General features: G+C 46.7%; 1 protein-coding gene across 7 annotated transcripts in view; it reads right to left on the bottom strand.

Annotated features, from left to right (window-relative positions):
* Nucleotides 1–10233: 10233 nt before the first annotated feature.
* BCOR (BCL6 corepressor) overlaps nt 10234–20397 on the bottom strand; it is an 82169-nt gene continuing 72005 nt past the window's right edge. For all 7 annotated transcript variants that reach the window (XM_065860061.2, XM_065860069.2, XM_065860053.2 and 4 more), the window contains 4 exons: nt 14126–14271; nt 12885–12962; nt 12525–12675; nt 10234–11355 (listed from right to left, as the gene is read on the bottom strand). In XM_065860061.2, the coding sequence (XP_065716133.1) occupies nt 11061–11355; nt 12525–12675; nt 12885–12962; nt 14126–14271 (670 nt within the window). In that variant the 3' untranslated portion in view covers nt 10234–11060. The remainder of the gene's footprint in view (nt 11356–12524; nt 12676–12884; nt 12963–14125; nt 14272–20397) is intronic.

The raw sequence follows: 20397 nt of genomic DNA, 5'->3' as shown, positions 1-20397 counted from the left end.
ACGCCATTGGCTTAGAATAGGGCAGAGAGCTCCCTGGAGATCTCCACCACCTACTCATCACCCTGCTGTCCTTCCTCCCCTGCCCTCTTGCCCTGTCCCCTCTTGGTCACAGAGGAGGTGGGAGGACAGGAAGAACTGGCTGGGCTTTTCCGGGGATTTCTGGAGGGATTTGCTCTCTTTCTCTCCCCAAATCTGACTAGCCCATCTTTAGGACTTTTACTGGAAGAGATGTCATTCAGCCACTAACCCAAATTAAATAAGTTGGGGGGAAGAGGATAAAGACAGCAGTAAGAAAAATTATAAATTAAACTGCTAGGGTCACAAATCTGTCTGCAACTTCTTCCTGGCTAAAACTGACAAGAGTTCATCAGAAGCCATCCAAAGCTCATGGGGTCAGAGCTAGCCTCGCAGCACAGACCTGCTGTGGGATGCTCAGTCCCAGCATGTGCAAGAAGCGGGGTGGCATCCCCAACTTCCCAGGCAGGGCTGGGGAGTGCTGAATCCTGCAGAGCACAGGGCTTTCCTCCCCTCTCCACTGGGAAGCAGCTCTGCTGCAGGGGAGACAATGCCAGTAGGGAACAGCAATTTTCTCAAGGCAAACTTTAGGCAGGGGCAAGGGCTTTCCTGGGGCAGAGCCATCCCGAACTGGCAGAGTTGGGTTTCACATACTCAAGATGACTGTTTTTTCTTGGGTCTTGTAGGTGTCGTGCAGGTCTTAAGGAGGTTAAACCTCCTGCTTGCACTTGCTGGAAGTCTCTGCTCCAAGCGTGATGGCACGCAGGGTCTTCCACAGCTTCAAAGCCAAAGAGTTATTGCTCAGATGTAATTTCCCTCTCCTTCCCAGAATTATTGCAGGAGGGAGAGAATTAGCAGGTATGCAAATCACAGTGGGTGGGGGAGGGAGAGCTATGGTAAAAAATTAATAAATGCCACGGTGGTTTTGCTGTTCAAGCTCTCCCGTGCCTTTTTAGGAAAACTAATGTGTTTGCAGGGCGAATGCAAGCCTGATGAAAAGAGGGAACCAACCTTCCTCCTCCTGGCTCCTGCGCTGGGTCCAGGAGGAGCTCCTGCAGCAAATGCACACATGCATGTGCACACACTGCGCAGAACTGCGGCGTCTCCCCACATCAGATGCTTGGGGCTGCTGCACGCTGTGGAGAGGAGACAGCAGGTGATGGCAGGGGCACAGCAAAGGCTCTCTGTTATGCCAGCATCTGAGTGAGGGATGGAAGGGAGTCCCCAGTGTGTCCGTCCCTACAGGGACTGACTGTGGTCCCTGACACACTGAGTTGCATTGGGACATCATGCCATGCTGCAGCCGCACCACGCACCTGCTCCTCTCATCTCATTGTCATCTGTCAGTGGCCAGTGCCAGGCAACAGCCTGGGGTGAGCAGGCAGCTGAATCCTTCCTTCACCCTGGGTGTCTCCCCAGTCACCCTGTCCCACCTCCCAGCCCCCTGCCCAGCTCTGATTTAAAAGGGAAGCAGCACATCTGCACCCCCACCTCACCTAGCCCAAGAGAGCACATGCTGTTGGGGGGGGGGGGGTTGGCTAAATGCAAGTTAGCCTGGTTTGGATAAGCCCCTTAGTGCCCATCTCAATTTCTAAATGAATCTGCTTTAAATTACATTGATTTATGATTCACATATCTTTATTTGATCAGTCAGCAGTGCTGCAAAACCTTCAGGCGCTTAAGGTGTTTCTAATCTCCCCATCCTGTTGGAGGGAGGCACCACTTGCAAAATGCTTGGGTTTAACCCCTGAATCCACTGGCCACTCAGCCAGGACCTGCCAGAAGCATCTCCTGTCCTCTTAATGGGGCCATCTCTTTTCCTGGCTCCTGTACATCATGGTGGCCCAGTGTTATCATTGCTTAGATGAGCTGGCATCTCTGGGGTTCCCTGTTGTCATGCCAGGACACTGAATGTGAAACTGGGGTGAGGATATTTTGGACACTGGTTGTGACAGTACACATCTCTGAGAGTTTACATTTTAACATTTGTACTAGGAAATCAGCTCGCTCTGTGTCACAGGGTTAGACAAATACCTGAGAAAGAAATAAACCTGTCAAATAAATTTACTTTACAAAAAGACCGAGCCCTGCAGAAGTCTCTGTTGTGTATTTTAAAAATGCCTTACGCCTTCACAAACAGACTGCCTGGGATACCGCATTCCTCTGAACTTTGGAGCTGCCGGCAGCAGAAGAGGACCGTCCTTGGGGCTTCTTTGCTGTGATGGCACCAGCTGCTGAGCAGACCCACTCTTTTCCCCCTCCTCTTCCTCCTCCTCTTCCTCCTCCTCCTTTTCCTCCTCCAGTGCTGGCTGGGTGAGGGATGGGGCAGTCTCACCTCGTTCTGCCTCCAATGCAACACCTAGGGCCCCACCAAGCACCCAGAGTTACCACAGGTGAAATTAAGGCAAACATTGAGTGGGAAAGACTATAACATTGTTAGAAACTTCGCCAGATGTTTGAAACCCTGGCAAGTCAAACACGGGCTGAGCACAAGTCTGTCATTTCCAGCTGACATTTAGCTGTAGAAATAAGCCCAGGAAGGGGTTTTCTCCATTTCTCCAGCCTGCGCTGCCCCTGACACGGCTTCTGCTGCGCTCACAAAAAAGCCCAAGCCTGCTCGGGCAGCAGCATGTTGCTTTCCTCCTGACAGCACTTGTTTACTATTAAATAACCTTGAAAACAGAGACGCTGCGTTGTGTCCACAGAGACATGAGCTGGTCTGAGCCACTGGTTTCTCCAGAATAACACACCCTCTCTTCTCTAATGTTTCCCAACAGCAAGAGCTGTTGCTTGTGGCTACTCAGGACCTTGATTCCCAAACTAACAAGGCACCTTTTTGCTGCAGCATATTTGCATCTCTTTGTTGACTTTGCTAATCAAGCTCACTCCTGAGCCTTTGAAAACAGTGGTAATCAAAGGCACGCTGGCTCTTTGGGCATGGCAGCCATTTCAGGCAAAGTAACACCTTGGGGATCAGGCACTTTTGGTCACTAGTCCGTTAACAGCTGCGTGGAAAGCTGGTGGGTGGGCTGAGCATCCACACTCAGGAGGGAGGCACAGATTCACCCATCTTTCTGAACCAAGGTAAAGCCACACTGCCACCAAAAGGGCAACACTTTGTTGCCCATCCCTGACCCCTTGTCATTCTCCTACAGCTGGGCAGCACTGCCTCCTCCCCCTGCAGGGGGCTGGGATGCTCACCCACCCTACACCCCCCCGCCCCGAGAGTCTCCTGGGTCTGGCATCTGCTGGGTGAGTGCAACCAGCTCATGGGGGTGCAGGGGACATTCCCAAAGGGACCCACCTCATCCAGCAGCAGTGACCCCTGAGACAGGCCCTGCTCTATCCCGTAGCTATCACAATCACTACCCTGCTGAGCTGACCCTGCGGTCAGAAGCCCCAAGTCCCCAAGTGCTCACAGCAGCCAGCCGGTATCACAGGCAGGCTCCCTGCGCTGGCGAAGCCCAGTCAGCTAGGGCAGCTGAGCAGCTAAAAAGCCACCCTCATGACATGGACCTAGGCGCCAGGAAGATGAACTCTGCTCTGCACCCAACTCCCATCCCATGCTTAACCCTGCTCAGGGGCTGGGCCAACTCAGAAAAGGAGATTTCTTTTGTGTAGACTGGTGTATTACAAAGATACTTAAAACTGGTATTTCCCCATAGGTGTCACGAAGCGGGGGAGGTAAGACATCCAGCTTCAAACTATTCGTTTCAGTTGCTTCAGTGCTTTATGCCAGCAGTTTCTGGATCTCAGCAAGGGTGTCCAAGCCTGGTCCCACTGAGCATTCAGACACCAAACACCCATTAGATTCCTGTGATGGTGGAGGAACTTCTCCTAAAAAAACACCCACAGACCACTGACTTAAGACATGGCGGTCACAGCCCAGGTTTCCTTTGCTCCCAGCACTGGGCTCTGTGATTAGCAGCGGGGATTTGAGAACAGCCAGGCCAGGCTGTTAGAGAAGAGTCCCTTCGGTGCATATTGGCTCCAGTGCTAAATTTGCATACAGTATTTGCCAAGGGTTATTAGTGTTGATCAGCTGTTAAATAATCTGCCCTTTTCATTTCAGGAGGCCTGTCAGGACTTGCCTTCGTGTAGGCTTTACTTAAACAGGAGTTTTATGGCATATTGGAAAAGGGTTTTCATTAGGGAGCCTTTTCCTTGAAATTTCGACAGCTACAAATACTAAACACTGTCTCTGACATCAGGAGCATCTGCCACATGTGTTGCCTAACCCTCTACATCCTAAGTGCATGGAAATGACTGCAGGCTCTCAGCAGTGGAAATCATGATACAGTGCCGCCAGCACCCCTTGGTGTGCCAGGGAAGGACCCAAGAGAGGAGATGGACAGATCCCACATCAGGAAACAAAATCATTCCCTGTTGGAGAAGGGCACTGGGAGGTTGCTGTACACAGGTTTTATGAACAGCCTCACTGTGCTATGCACCTGCAGGGATGTACTCTTTGGGGTGACTTGTGGTTGCCTTTCACTAGCCTCAGTTTTAGCTGTGTCCCTGCAGGGCCATACACCCTTTGCAATTAGCAACAGGAGCTCCTGAGGCTGGGGGCATGGACCTGCCATTCAAAAGGGGTAGCTTGTGACTCACAAGGAAACAGCAGGATGGGGTAAGAACCGCATTTGGCCTCATGGTTAGGCAACACCGTCAAGGGCCTCTGAAAAGTCAAGCCAGGAAAAAAAACCTGGGGACTGAGGGGAACTTCACAATAACCAGCTGGTTCCCACACATGTAATTATGCCCACTACCCTACAAATTGTTAAAAGAGCCAAAAACAAATGAAAAATATGGATGCATCAAGGATCTGAAGAGCGTTTTGATAGGCTTATCAGCAAGTCTTCAGTAGCCTGACAGAAAAATGTCATACTGCTTTGTGGGACAGGACTGTCTCCATGACCAGAAAGCAAATCAAAACACCCACCTACAGATCAGCCTCACACCCTGCATCTCCCCTTCCTCCTGCCTGCAGATTTCGAGCAGGTAGTGATCTCTGGGCGGCTTTTCCCCTCAGTTGCTTCCGCACAGGGATGCACCTTCCCCACTGTACCGGTGGATAAGGACGCTGCCGACCACCTGCCACAGCCCCAGTGTCCATGCTGTGGAGCCACCGTGACACCAGTGAGGGCTGGAGCTCTGGCCTCCTTCTCCCCAGGACTGAGCCAGGGAAAGAAACACGAGCAACTATGAAAACCAAACCATTTGACCGTAACACACCATAAACATGGGATCAGCTGTCTGCCCCTTGCCCACCTCACTGGTACAGTGACTTGGTTGTGCCTTGCTGGTACTGCCTGCATTATGGTCATTAGGCAGTAAAGCCAGCAGTTAGAATTGATTAATTGATTTGAACATTAAATAGGTATTCCTTCTCAATTATTGGCAGGTTTGTTAATGGATTGCTGTTTAAACGATTCTGATATTTTAAATTACGTGTTATTTTATAGGTGCACATTTACTTAAAAAAAAAAAAGCACCCCTTGCATCTATTAACATATTAAAGAGAAAATAAAACATCCAGGCTGATATAATGCACAATGTGGCATTACTCTGGGTGCTTCCTCAGCTAGGGAAATCTTATTTGTTTAATAATAAGTTGGTCATGAATATGCAAATCTGCATCAGTGCAGTACCTCACTGCTGTCACTATTAATGAGTTGCAAATTAATGTGACAACAAAAGGAAAATCTATTTAGTGACAGATTTGTGGTTCATACCTGGCTCAAGAGAGCAACCATCTACAGTCACATTGGTCTGCTGGAGCAAAATGTGCACATGGTGTGGACAAGGTTTGCTTCAGGGCTGGCAAACCAGAAACAGGCAGCACACTGCCTTCACCCCCAAGGGGAGAAGGCAGCATTGCTCCTAATGATCCATCACACTTAACTTGCAGGAAAATACCATCTTTCACTCTGCAGTCATGGTGAACCCATGCAAAGCACACTAACGGGGGAAATGCAGAACTAAGAAGACTGATGTAGGTGGGAAGACAGTGTGGACATCTAGACACGGTACTTAAAGACAACTTCATCTTCTTCAGATCTATTTGGGGATTTTTTTTTTTCTCCTGACAACATTACAAGCTCACAAAGTGAAACTTGCTGGATTCCCATCACTTTCTTCTCCTGCCCCTCCTTCCAGCAGAAATACAATGGCAAATAAGCACTTTGAGAAAAGACCTAATACATGTCTTCACAACTGTGGCATTCAACTCTTCTGGCTTGTGTAGTGGCACCAAGCCCTCTCCTACCAACACTGGACCCATACTGAAATGAAAATATGATGTTCTGCAAACAATTTTAAACAGATATCATGCTATTTTTTCAGTTAGCTTGTATCTGTACAGGTTTAAAGTAGCAATGTGTGCCTTTTTCCTGTACAAACTGAAGAAATGATGCTGAATGTTTACCAGCAGCCCCGCAGAGCCTGGGAATGGTAGATGCCTGCATTTACCACTCCCTGACACCTTGTTCATATTAATGCACAAATGATGGGTCTCATCCATAGTTTCGTTACTTAGCACAGAAATGAAGGGAGGAGTCAGCTCCAAATTCTTTGATTCATGGTGTGAGCACTGCCCCTGGGAGCAGTTTTTAAGACAATTTCCATTCTGCTCCTGTGATCCTAAAAACTAGAAGCTGGGTTAGGCTTCCAGTGGGCCCTTGCCCCTTTAGCAGATTGCTCCCCAAAGAGCACAAACAAGGACCAAACGCCTCTGTGCCTTGCTTCCCACCCACTGTATCAGTGTCTTTGGCACAAGTGTCCAGACAGGCCACCAGAGCAAAAGGGGGAGAAAACAGCAAAGCAGAAGAAACAAGAAGAGTGTCCACAAGGAGAAATAACTCAGACGGAAAACTCTCAGGGCTGATCCCACTATGCAGAATCCAGTCTTCTTGGGTAAGGCAAGAAGGCAAAGGAGAAGTTCAATATTTTTCTGTCCTCAGCAGCATCGCTTATCTTGGGGGAAACCTCCCAACACTGCCCGTGCTGTGGCTTCCCCTCCCACTCCATCGCCCTGTCAGGCAGCCAGCCCCGAGCCGGGTATTTCCTGGGATTTCCCAGCCAGCACCACGTAAAAGTTTGACAAAGGAAACTCCCTTCAGTGAGGCTCACCTGCCAGCTCCAGCTGGAGATGGGGTTTTCCCCTATTGCACCAGTGGCTCTCCAATACCTCCACCAGGCAGCAGAACCTCCCAGCCAAGCAAATCCAAGTGATAAGCAGGGGAAATTCGAGGAAACACCTTGGCTTGGGCCCCAACAGCATCAACACCACATTTTCACCTTGCAGAAAGCAGGACATGGGATTGGCAGGGTTTTACCATCCCCAAAGGCTGCGTTGCTGTTTCCTCGTTTTTTTATTAACCTGGAGCAATGCCAGCGGTATGAAGCGAGTGTCTTTGGTCCAAGGAGGATGCACAGGAAAGTGTTTTAAAAGAGAGCGGCGAGAGTCCAGAAGCTGAAATGCTGAACATCAGCCACTTCCCAGCCCTGCCCCGCTGTGCTGGTTGGAGCCAGCTCAGTCCCCGGCTCTATGCCATGCAGAATTTGGCCCTTCCCAGTGCTGTCAAGGCAGCCGGTGTTTCCACTCCCCTGCCTACATTTACTGTCACAGAGTTTGCTCCCTGCAGGCATGCTGCCATTGCTCCTCTCCCCAAGGTAACTATTCCCTTGCCTCACGTACTGCAAAACCACATGCACTTGCAGTCCAGAAAGGTGATCGAATCTTGGGCTGCATCAAAAGTAGTGTGGCCAGCAGGTCGAGGGAGGTGATTCTGCCCCTGTGCTCTGCTCTGGTGAGACCCCACCTGGAGTCCTGCGTCCAGCTCTGGAGCCTCAGTACAAGACAGACATGGACCTGTTGGAGAGGGGCCAGAGGAGGCCACAGAAATGATCAGAGGCTGGAACAGCTCTGCTGTGAGGACAGGTTGAGAGAGTTGGGGCCATTCATCCTGCAGAAGGCTCCAGGGAGACCTTATTGTGGCCTTTCAGAACTTAAAAGGGTCCTATAAGAAAGATGAGGACAGACTTTTTAGAAGGGCCTGTTGCGATAGGACAAGGGGTAATGGCTTTAAATTAAAAGAGAGGAGATTCACGATAGACATGAGGAAGACCTTTTTTTACAATGAGGGTGTTGAAACACTGGCACAGGTTGCCCAGAGAGTGGCAGATGCCTCATCCCTGGAGACATTCCAGGCCAGGCTGGACAGGGTTCTGAGCAACGTGATCTAGTTGAAGGTGTCCCTGCTCATGGCAGGGGGGTTGGACTAGATGACCTTTGAAGGTCCCCTCCAACCCAAACTATTCTATGATAAAACTACACATGCAGCCAGCCCATCCCATGGCAGCCTCTCCCAAACCTCCCAGAACGGGAGTAGTCAAGACAGCCCCATGCACCCAGCAGCACGGGATGCTGCCTTCCTCCTTCACTGAAACCTCCATGCTCTCTCAAGCACCCTCACACAGCAAAGTCTCTTTAAAAAAGTACATCCTAGAAGATAAAATGATTGCATTATGTCAAGGGACAGGACTGTGATCAGGTGTTCCCCGCCACAGCCCTATTTTTAGAGTGCAGACGATGGGCCCTGGGGCAGGCATTACAACAGCATGAGGCTGTTACTGTATTTCAGCACAGATGCCAGGCCCAACTGTACTCGGTGGAGATAGTGGAAAGCTGACTAAGCGCAGACATTTGGGGAGCACGTGCTCAGGATCATTGAGGAGCCGGCCAAAAGTGGAAGCTGTATCAATCTGCTGTTTGCCTGCAGGGCACGGCAAAAAGTGAGGTGTCTGCCATGCACCCCTAGACATGGTATGAAGCTGATTTATGCTCAGCTCAAACCATCCAAGCATTACGCAGCTGATCAGATAAACGAGTCTGTAACAATTGCTTTTAACATTCTCCCTTACCTTCATTTTTCTGGCCCTCCTCTGCTTCCGGAGAAAATCAGGATGTAAAAGCAGCCAGCACTGGAGAGTAGGGATGTCTGTGTCTCAGTTCCTTGTAGAGCTGAAGATTGGCTTAAAGGAAACCCAGGGCGTCTGTGTAAGCTGTACAGGAGACACCATCATCATCCTTATCCAAAGTCTGGGCGAAGATGTCGGTGGTTGTATTAGGACTAAAAATTCCCTGTCTTGTGTGGAAATGGGACTTTCAGCTGCCAGCAGCAGCCATCGGACCCTTCTTTCATCTCTTGGCTCAACTACAAAACCACCTTGACCCCCTGCAGCATTCCCACAATAAACCACAAAGTACAAGCATTTGGCAACACACCGCAAGAGGCACCAGCTCTGCATCTTTCCCTCTGGGGCACCTTCAGGAACGAGGCATCCTTCTCCCTTACCTTCAGGACCAGGGTAATTCACACCATCTCTTCAGCTCCCCCAAGAGCAAAGACTTAGCCTGCACTACACTGACCCTTAACCAAAACCTCCGAGTTTTGCTGCTCCACAGAGAAACTTTTTCCAGGTGTTTTCCTCCAATGTACCAAGTGCTCTGCTCGAGACCCTTTTGGTGGGTGTCCTGACCCTTGTAAGAGCAGCACAATTTAAATGTCTCAGCTGAAGCATTTGGCTATCACAGGCCACACTACTGTTAAAAACAGCCCCAAAGCAAAACTCAGAGCACAGCAAGAACGTCTTTCCACAAGGGTAGACCCAAACCCTTAAGAGAGGGCTTGCACAAGCCCAGGGAGCTCAGCCTCCTAAGGTGCAAGTTCTCAAGCCGTGTAAAAGTCACATTCTGCTCACTCTCCCTTTAGATCCCTCCAAAAGGTGCTCACAGCTTTAATGCTATACATTAAAACTAAAGCATTTCGCTTAGTGCTATTTTCCTCCCCTCTGCAGACACCACTGAAAAAAAAAAAAAAGAATTTAGTCAATTCAACTTAAAATGATGACAAAGAAGGGAAAATAATTGAGCCTATTCACAATTTTCTAACCGAAAGGCGATGCAGAAAGTATTGTGAATACCGCTTCTAAACCTCTGTCCCACAAAAGATGCCTGCCTGATGTTTTCTTGTAACCTTGAATTTAGAAAGCTGAGGCAGATTGTACCTCAGATTTCATCAGCTGCTCGCCAGCACCTGTGCCAGCTCTGCTCCGCTTCAGGAACCGCTCGCAGAGCCTCCTTTCAATAAACATTAATGAGTCGGAGCTCATTTTGCAACCAGGCACGGAATTAATGGGAGTCACTTTAGCCTCTTCATTTCTCAACAGTTTTATTGCCTTTAAGAAAATTTTTGTAAAATATAAATACAAAGGCAGGAGATTTACTTACAAAGTTAAAACACAGATCTCAAACATAAACACACAATTCAGAAAATTTAGTTTATGTACAGTTTCAAGCAACTTCAACATATGTTAGTTTTTCAATATTTTACAAGGTACAGAAAAAATAGTTCAAAGTCTTCTTTAAATAAAGAGCATAAAATGTTTAAACATATATAAACAATCCGGTTTGATGTGTGAAAACTAAATTTCACAGCTTTTAAATTAGGATATAAAAGTTCTTACAATTAGTTGATGCGTATGGATATGGTTTAATTTATATTACAAACTACTGAATTATATTCAATAGTGCTTACCTGGCCAAAGCAGGTAATTCTGTAAACAAAAAACCAAAAATAATATCACCAAGTGCCTTACCGAATTCTATCTCCCAAACAAGCCACATGACTTTGATCACATCACCTAGAAAAAGTATGTTCTGTGTAATCAGTGCTTTGTATGAAACAAAGTCAATGTGTGGGTGTGTTCTTTAAAAAAAAAAACGTGTTCCGAGTAATAACAAACTTATCCCAAAGCCTGTGTGCATTTAAAGAAACGTTATATAACAATTTTGTAAAAACTGATTGAAGTTAAAAAAAAATTCTTCCAAAATCCGTCCAACTGGAATTCAGATCTCTTATATAAAGGAAAGATATTTTTATATTTAATAGTGTCCTTTCTTTACAGAAACAATTGCATTTGAACACATATACATAAAGAAGTAACTGTATAGAGCACTGTACATTAAACGGCCTGATGGTTCACCAGAGGATGTCGAAGGGAGGGTCCTCGTGTGGATGCAACCAGTGAAGTGAGGAGCCGAGCAAAGTCTTGAGTTCGCTTGTAAACTCTACCAAGTCCAACAGCTCTTTGCTCTCCGGGTTAAAAGCTTCAAGGTCCGTTGCACAAGAGAACAACTGGCTGAGGGAAGTCTGTTTGTAAAACTCTGCCTCCGTGATGGTGACAACTTCCAGATTGGGGAAGTTGCAGCGGAAGATGCGAGATGACATTTTTAGCCTCTTCACCACGTCTGAGAGCAGAAGCCAGTTTCGCGGTCTGTGGAAGCGAAGGACAAAGAAGCTCCAATAACCAACATTAAGCCGCAGGCTTCTTGACTCTTCACCGTATCGCTATGTGACAAACCCTCCCCAACAGTACTCGCACAAACAATCCCCCTGAAGTCAAGGCCATAGCCCAGGGCGGGGAATATAACAGGTAACTCATCGTACAGCTGCCCACAGCTTTGGGGAAGGAGGGGGACCAGGCATGCAGGGGCACTGGTGCCTCTAAACCCCAGGCTCCTGAGCACACGTGCATCAGCAGCCATCCCAACAGCTGCCCACACGGGTCAAGGTTCACCTGGCTGAGTCCGACTCACATTTAGCAAGTTAGGAGATGGTTTAGAGTTATAATCAGAAATTTCAGCACCTCTGACTTCCAGGGATGCCAATATTAAGTACAAGCAGCAGACGGGGTTTTCTCAGATTAAGAATACAGTTTTTAGTTCAATCTTTGTACTCGTCCACTTTGAACAACTTAAGTTATATACATAACTCAAATTAAAAAAATGCTAAAACCCACGCTCCTGCGTGATGAATATTTAAAACAATTTTTCCCATGGCTGTCATCAAAACTGGTTCATATGACAAACAGCAGCTGTTTATGAAGCTAATTTATATCTTCAATATAACAAATTATAATATTTTCCAGGTCTTTGTTTATTATTAAGTATCATAGTATCTTCTGCAATATGTTTCTTCATTCAATATGATTCACGGCTTTATCCAGTTTTGCTGCAAAGTCTAGAACAGCTGTAACAGTGTCATTTTTGAATCCGCAAAAGCATGTCCGCTCAGCAAAACAGAAAAGCCCATTAAATAAAATTAGGAACACCTTAGAAGCATCATAACCAAATTCAAGTGCTAGAAGCACTTGTATTTTTGTATGTTATACCAAGATGCCTGGCCTGGGGTGAGGGAAAGAATCTGTGTTCAGACATAATTTGTTCAGTTCAGGAGTATGGCACTCAAAACACAGCCCTGACAAATCAGCCTTTCCCCCCCTCATCTCCTATTAGCTCATTTCTAAGAAGCCCGGCAGTTACAGTATTGCTCTCTCATTTACGTTAAATAAATGCAAACACATCTCCCCACAGACGCAAACTGCTGCCATCTCAAGCAGATCATCTCAGCTATTTTTACCCCAAACCCTGTATTTGTTCTTACCCCTGAGAGAGACACACTTGAATGTTGTAACATGGCAAGGGAGGCTCATCCGAAAATTCAAATTCAAAGACATCGCTAAAGCCATCTTCATCTTCATCACCTGGGCCAGGAGGATTTGCCAAGATGTCAAATCCAGATTCATCTTTTGGATCTAAATAAAAATGAATAAAGGTGCCCAGTCAGCATTGAAGAGACTGTTGCAAGTCTTGCTTTTTCTTCCAATAACGTGATCTGTAAACAAAATCAGTTTGCTTCCTTCCTAGCTTCCTCTACCATAAAAACAAAAGAGCCCCCACCCGCACGTGCCACGTGTTTTGAAAGTCTCCACATACAAAGAAATAAAGGGTAACATTTGCTCACCGCACACAGAGCTGCCATAGAAATCCCAGTACAAACCAGGGTCATCAACACTTCGACCTTGCAGGTCAGTTAAATACTCTGGAGAGGAAAAAACAACAACAAAAACATAGTGATGAGAACAAAAAGCTGGCAAGTTTAGCAGACCATGTGTCATACAGTCTAACTGTGCATCTTCCATACCTTCCAGCAAAAAAACCCCATACCTGATGCGCATGCTACAAACAACAGCATATACACACTATTCTCACTAATATTCCTGGAATTTGCTTTTCTCCTGCATCCTTTCTCCCATCACATCAGTTTATGACCCATCACATCAAACAATCACCCACGGTCTAACAGGGGCAGACCCAACCTTAAGCTTGATAAACCAAGAGCAGTATTTTATTTTTGTGAAAGACAGGATGTACCACACTTTTTAGCCTGCAGAGTTATTCTGGACACCAACTTGGGTGCAAAACAGGGTCCCCAAAGAAACTGATGGAAAAGGTTTTTCCACAGAGGCACATTCAGAAGATGTTAATTCTTTTCTACTGGGACTCAAGATGTTAAGAAGTCCAAGACACTGGACTTGACTGGAGTCCTGATACACCTATGCACTTTCTACACTGCACCATTTAAACAGGTAAGTGGATAAGCACTTACACTCATTGACTATGAACACTGCAAACATTTTCAGAGATCAGTTATTAGGTAATGCAAGTGTCTTTATCCAAAAGTAACAGGAAAAAAAAAAAAAAAACAAAAACAAAACATAAAACCATGTTAGAACATGGAGACATTTAAAGACAAGAGCCTTTAGTATAGGTTAGTTTACAGCATTTCAGATACAAAATGAGGCGGAAGTTGCAAAAAGACGAGTACTAGAAGGATAAAAAGCAACACTATGGGAAAACATGTTTATATTTAACAAACAGCTATTCAATCTAGCAAGTTTATTGTTTTCGTTTCAAAAGAAAAGTGAAGGCACTGACACAGCCTGCTGATCTCTTACCTATCAAATCTGATAGAGGCATATAATCCTTATGACTTTTATTAAGAGTTTCAACTAGGACCTCCTACGCGTGGCTACGCTTCACACCTGCAGCCGCTGGGTTTTTGCAGGCAGAGAGGGAGCTGCTGCACTCTCACACTCCTCAGCATGAAGCCATCCCTGCTGGGCAGCAGGGACTTTGGGGAGCCAGGGAATGTGTTCCCCCCACAGCCCTGGCAGTAGAACCCCAAGCAACATGGCCACGCACCTGTGAGGAAGGTCTCCATGAGCTCACTGTGGGTCATCTTCACGATGGTCCTCCCCGAGTAGGTCGCAAGCGTTGGATCAGCACCATAAGACAGTAACAGGCGGACGATTTCCAAGTGATCGTTTTCGACCGCATCATGGATTGGTCTAGGGAAATAAAAAAGATCACGGCGTTACACTTTGACTCGATAGTATTATGCAAATGTATCTGATAAGAAACTTCTGACTTCAGATCGAAGTTATTTATAGAAAATAACACTATTAATACAGTTGCCAATCATCTCATTGTTGGTTTTACTTGCGCATCATCCCCCTCCCCTCTCGTCTTTGAATTCACAGTCATACTGCTCACAGCAGATATTCCTGTTACGTCTATTCACTGCTGTACATATTTTGAGGGCCAGTAAAATAACTGCACCGCTGTAACAGAAAGCAGGAGTTTGCATGGAGTCACACAAACATCACTTTCCTGCAAGTCACTCTACCGTTCCAAATCTCTGCCAATTTAACAGCGTGTTGTGAAGTAAAGGCTCATTCAGCCTGTCTCTGAGATAGTGCGGAAATCAGTTACCCAAAGCTCCTAAATTATGTACACAGAAATAAGTTATGAAAATTCACTGGGAATTAAACTTCTACACTATATCCTCTTTAAATAGCACTTGTGAATATATTTAGAGCACAATTCAACCCTTCTACTCACAGGACAGAAACACATGTTATTTTAAGTTTAGTCCACCCAGAAGTTAACGCATTCTACGTGGCATGAGCAATCTATACAAGCTCAGATATACATTTTGTGAGCCTACAAAAGGATTATTCATTAATACACATGCCTGTAATTCCAGGTTTAGAATTCCTTATCACGAATTATAAATTGCATTAACTTTTGCCTTTAAAATTGATTATATGAAATGGAGAGTAGACTGGAAGTAGAACATATTACCCTTCAGACTAATGAAGATGTGTTAAAATCCCATCTTTTCCTTAGACAGCGATGAAGAGGGAACTGAAAGGGGAGTCCGATATATGACCAGTGGCCATGGCAGTTCAACTCAACTCCGCACTCTTCCTCCTCCTTTATGCTGTCAACACTGCTACCCCCCAACAAGGCTTTCAAACTCTCAAACAGATGTATTAAAAGGCAAGAAATGTAAAGAAGGACTTTTACTAGGATCACATACTGCTTTCTTGGAAGGCTTTTAAAATGATGTGACAAGGAGAAGTCACCTGAAAGCACAGACAAGCAAAACCCTCAGCTCCCTCTACCAATCGGCCAAACAATTCTTGGTTAATGACTAGGGATTAAATTCCCTCCGGTAAGGAGGCCACCATGTCCCACTATTCCTCTTGCCACACACAGCAACGTCCCCTCTACGCCACCATTGCTTTGGTATGGGCTGCCATCCATGTGAGCTCTGGGCCGGAGAAGCAGATCAAACCAGCCCCATCTATCAAACAGCAGTGCCAGTACGAGGGGGACTGATCTATCTCAAAAACAAGTATGTCCCAAGTGTGTTTACTCCAAGTACTTTCCAGTAGGCTGTGATACAGAGTGAAGAGTGCCTCACAGGTGAAGCACCCTCGCTTGCCCACATCTAGCTGGAAAGCCGTATGCAGTTTTGGTTTTGACATATGCACGCTATATCAACATGAGGAGGTGCGTTTGGAAATTTTGTGGCTCGTTCCCTATGGAGAGAGCGCTCATCCCACAATGCCTGGCTCCTGCACACCCCAGGCCACCCACACAGCGAACAAGCAGGTGACCCTCGAGTGGCTGAGCGCAGTCCTCAACCCAGCTCGTGCCACCCCTCAGACCCACAGCACCAGAGAGTGAAATGCGTTGTGCTGGTTTGACTGAAAGCAAGTTAATTTTCTTCATGCAGTTAGAAACATTTAGTTTTTGTCATTGAAACGTTTCTTTTTTGGTCATTGTTTGGATTTAGTGTGAGAAAAAGAAGGTAACACCCTGGGACAGGCCTAATGTTTTTAATCGCTGTTGTCTGGGAGCCAAGGCCTTTCAGAGCTTTCTGCCCACAGGTGTGAGGCATTGAGGAAAGGGGGCTTAGATGGGGCAGAGCTTGACTGACATCCAGACTGATCAATAAGAGTATTCATCCCACTTTTAAGGAGAGTTGTGGTCATCCAGTGAGGGATAGAGGCCTGTTCAGGTTCTGCTCTGTTTTGGCAGAGTTCTGTTCAGGACTTTCTTTGGTTCAGCCTTTTGCCAGCCTGTGGTTTTTGCAGAGGCCTCTGGGCCTTTCTGCCTTTGTATCTTTTCTCTCTCCAGGATCAGCTGTTTGGGACCAGGTGCTGCTTCCTGGTGGCTTGGTGTGAACACAGTGAATGAGGAATTCCATTTAGTATATTTTATTTTATATTCTATTTCCATTCTATATATATAGTAGTAGTAGTATATTATTTTGTTATTTTATTAAACTGTGTTTATCTCAATCCACAAGTTTCTCCCTTCCCTTTCAATTCTCTCCCCTGTTTGGGGGCTGGAGGGGGGAGAGTGAGCGAGCGACTATTGTGGTTATATAGTTAGCTCGGGTTAAACCACCACACACATGCACGCCTTCGAACCTTGATATGCCACTTTGCAAAGCCAGTTTTGAATGTGAAGAACAGAATGGTTCATGAGGATCACTTGCAAAGGGTCAGGATATCCCTTCTCAGTTTCTCAAGGAAGTCTTTAATGTAACACTGAAGCTATACGACAGCCTTGAGATAGAGGGTGCTGGAGAATCCACAGCATTCCTGTGGTTCCCCCCAAGCCTCAGCCTCCCACCTCCACCTACTGACTCTGCTTCTGCACAGGGACAGCTGCAGCATCGTGTCCCTGCACAGCACCCAGCGCATCCCGGATCCAGCCAGCGCTAAACATGTGAGGCGATACACCGCGAGAGGTAACAAATAACAGGGGTGCTGACACGGAGGCTGAAAAAGTATCGGGTGTTTCTGGCTGTCAGCAAGCATCTGAGGCCCGAGCTGTCGGGTCAAGACACTCTGAGCATCCACAGCGGAAAGGTCAGCCTTGCTGCAAACCCTCCTGTCCCCCACTGGGCACGAAGCATCCCTGGCTGAAAGTCTGGCAACAGACACCGGGAATAGATAAGAGTTACAGCTGCCGCCAAATGCTGGGGACACTTTTTCTCCCCCGCTCTCTCACTTTAATGTAGTCTTACTTTTAAACTGGTTTGCATTTTATTTTAGAATTAGGATTTTCTGGTTGGGGAGGGAGGAGGGTGCAGAGTGTTGTGAGTTTGTGGGGGGTTTTGTTTGTTTTTTTGTGTGTGTTTTTGTTTTGTTTTGGGATTTGGGTTGGTTTTGTTTGTTTGTTTGTTTGTTTTAACAGATTTACCTGAGTGGCTTTTGAAGCCGTAATGAATTCAATACGATGCCTTAACTTACAAAAAACAGCACCTAAATCACCTCCCAGTGTTTCAGTCAATTTAACGACACCCTGACAAGATTATTAAAGGGTGTCTGGGCATTCCCCTGGAAGGAAAAATTGTAGCACATGGGCTGTAACCCCAGAATTGGACCCCCTCTCCCTTTCTATGGGTCACCCAGCTCGGTGTGATGGTGCAGGCAGGGGCAGCGGGGCAGGCAGACCCGTCTTTGCCGTCTGTCGGAGCCTCGGGACCGAGAGGGGACTTCAGAAAGGCAAGGGGAAGGAAAGGCGCAGTAAAGCTGCGCAGAAGGAGGAAGAACAATAAATAGAAGGAAGCAAAGGAAGGAAGGAAAGAAAACACTGGGCAGTGTGTGTGCGTGGGGGGGGAATGGAGATTCCCAATAGATAAGGCAGGGGAAAAAATGCAATAACAGAACACTGACAGATTATTTTACTGGCTAGCACAGCTTCTTGGCAAGCTCACAAGCAGGACCATGCAAAGGCACAGCTACTCCTTTGCTTCTCCCACCAGGACCCGCAGAGGAAAGAGTGTTTTTCAGTCTTGGCAGAGCTGAACCATCCTCTTTGTAGGATGCAAAAGTAACTACTGGATTCAGCAACATTTTCAGATGTGAAAAAAAGATCCCTGGGAGTCCTCTCCTGGGCTGCTTTGCCCATATAATCTTTTCCGCCCTGAGCATTGTGGAAATAAACACTCTCTATCCCTAATGGTACAGTTAACAGTAGCAGAGCTCGTTTCTAAAACAAACCCTTCAAAAGGCCCCAGAAGGATCTGGGGACATTCGAGATCTGCAATATCCTACCGGAGACACACATCTCAACCCTCTCTCGTGTACTGTCGAATTCTTCCTACTATTTTTACCGCTACTGGAGTTAGGAAAACATTTCACTGGGGGCTTATCATTCCACCACCAAAATTATAAACTATTTAGACCAGCCAGGGTTTACTCTCAGCCTTTCAGGCACCATCAGAATCTTCCTCACTGCAATAAGAGGTCTCGTAACTCACCGAGCAATACCGTATTCTTGGCGTTTTATTTTTATTTCCATCTACTCTATTATGCAACGCTGCCCCATGGAAGAGGCAAGACACAAGTTGCAGGAGGGCAGCTACACCGGCTGCCTCTCCTTTAATGCAATTAGCTGCTGGAGGGTATCGCTGTGCCAAGATCAGCTGAAAGGACGCAGGGAGAGAGCCATCTTGGCATGGTCCTCCCAGGGAAAAAATAAAAAAGGCTGAGCTCATCAGCCGCCAGCGAGAAGGATAAAGCAAAACTGGCTGCGGAGAGCGAATCTAGCGAGCGGACTCCGAAGCAATGGAGAGGCCTCGCTAACAGGCAGGAGATGCCTGTATTTTTGTCATGCGGCTTTGTTCTTAAAGCAGCACTGGTTCAGCTAGGGCATGATGTGGAGGAGAACAAGGATGAGGCCCAATACAGCAGTAACCATCCTTGCAAACAGTGGGCACTGGTCATCAAACCGCCTCTTGTTGAGCTACTGCACTTACTGGGGTCCTGTCAGGGAAGGAAAGCACTCACCTCTTAAGCACAGTCTATTATTATTTATAGGTAAGACGATTAAGAGCCTTTAGTGACTGTGGCACCTCAGAGACGGGTCTTAAAGATCTCGTCCTGTTCTATGATAATCTTTGATTAGCCACTAATTCAAGCAGCAGACTACTTGTGTATTCAGGGTCTGCAGGCACTGCATTTGGAGAGCCACCACCATCAGCACAGTTTTAGGGGAAAAACATATCAGACCCCTGCACTTAGTCCGGACAGATGTACTGCAAATAGGACAGCCAAAGGGACACTGTGCACCGCAGGCGTGCAGGCAGAGCCCCAGCACTGAACTGAGGGTAAAGGGAAGAACTCCCCAAACACCATCCTCTCCTTGCCCTGCCACTACAGTCTGGTGCTCAGTTTGGTTTTGGCCTCGCGAAGATTTCTGATAGTAATCAGGAACCAGAGGCTGAAAGCCAATCTTATCGACTGAACTCAGATGACAGATGGGCTCCAGGTACATAAAAGCCAACACCAAACCAAAAGGCTCAGGTCTTTGCCTCACTTTCAAAATTTACACATGGATGCAAAACCACCACATCGATGGGAGCACCTGCAGCACTTCAGACAGGACTTACGAGACACACAGACTTTGCAGAACTTCCTACAGCCTTCAAGTTCATATGGACATTTTGTGCACACTGAAGCCATACCCTCACTTGTCACAACTTTTCAAAGACCGTCCTCCAAAAAGCTGACCACAGAGGTGGCAGGCAGCAAGTAATGCCAACTGAAGCTTCAGGCAGCTGGCATCCAAGTGTCACCCCAGGCTGCCACAAAAACAAACGTAGCGAATGCAGGTACATCACAGCCTGTGCAGTTACATCACTCCACGATGTGGATTTACTATAACTGGCTGAACAGAACTACAGACATCCACTGCTACTGTCTGGAGACTTGAGAGCTTTCAGCACAACCAAAAATATCTTTGGCTAGTGGGGTGGTGGAGGGGGCAATAAGGCATATTCAACTAATTAAAAAAGCAGGGGAGGGGGAGAAGTCTCTGATGGTGGGTTTGTTTGGTTTTTTTTTTGCTTTTAAGACTTTTAATATTTTTTCAAAGGGGTGAAGGTGTCCAGGAATTTGTATGTAAAAAGCAACACAGTTGAGGAAGACTGACACTTCTTTCCTCCTAAAACTTCACGGAGAAAAATTTACTGAGGCTCCAAGAGAGAAAAGGGATTTATCTTATGCATGTAATGATTTGCTCTACAGAAACAGAGAAGTCTGGCCCTGCCAAAAAGCAGTGGATAACCCTGACCAGAAGTCCTTTACAGAAGCTTCTGTTCTCTGTCC

Source organism: Patagioenas fasciata, chromosome 1, assembly GCF_037038585.1.
Source record: "Patagioenas fasciata isolate bPatFas1 chromosome 1, bPatFas1.hap1, whole genome shotgun sequence".
Classification (NCBI taxonomy): domain Eukaryota; kingdom Metazoa; phylum Chordata; class Aves; order Columbiformes; family Columbidae; genus Patagioenas; species Patagioenas fasciata.
Note: the sequence above shows the minus strand (reverse complement) of the source record. Positions and strands in the feature narration are given on the sequence as shown.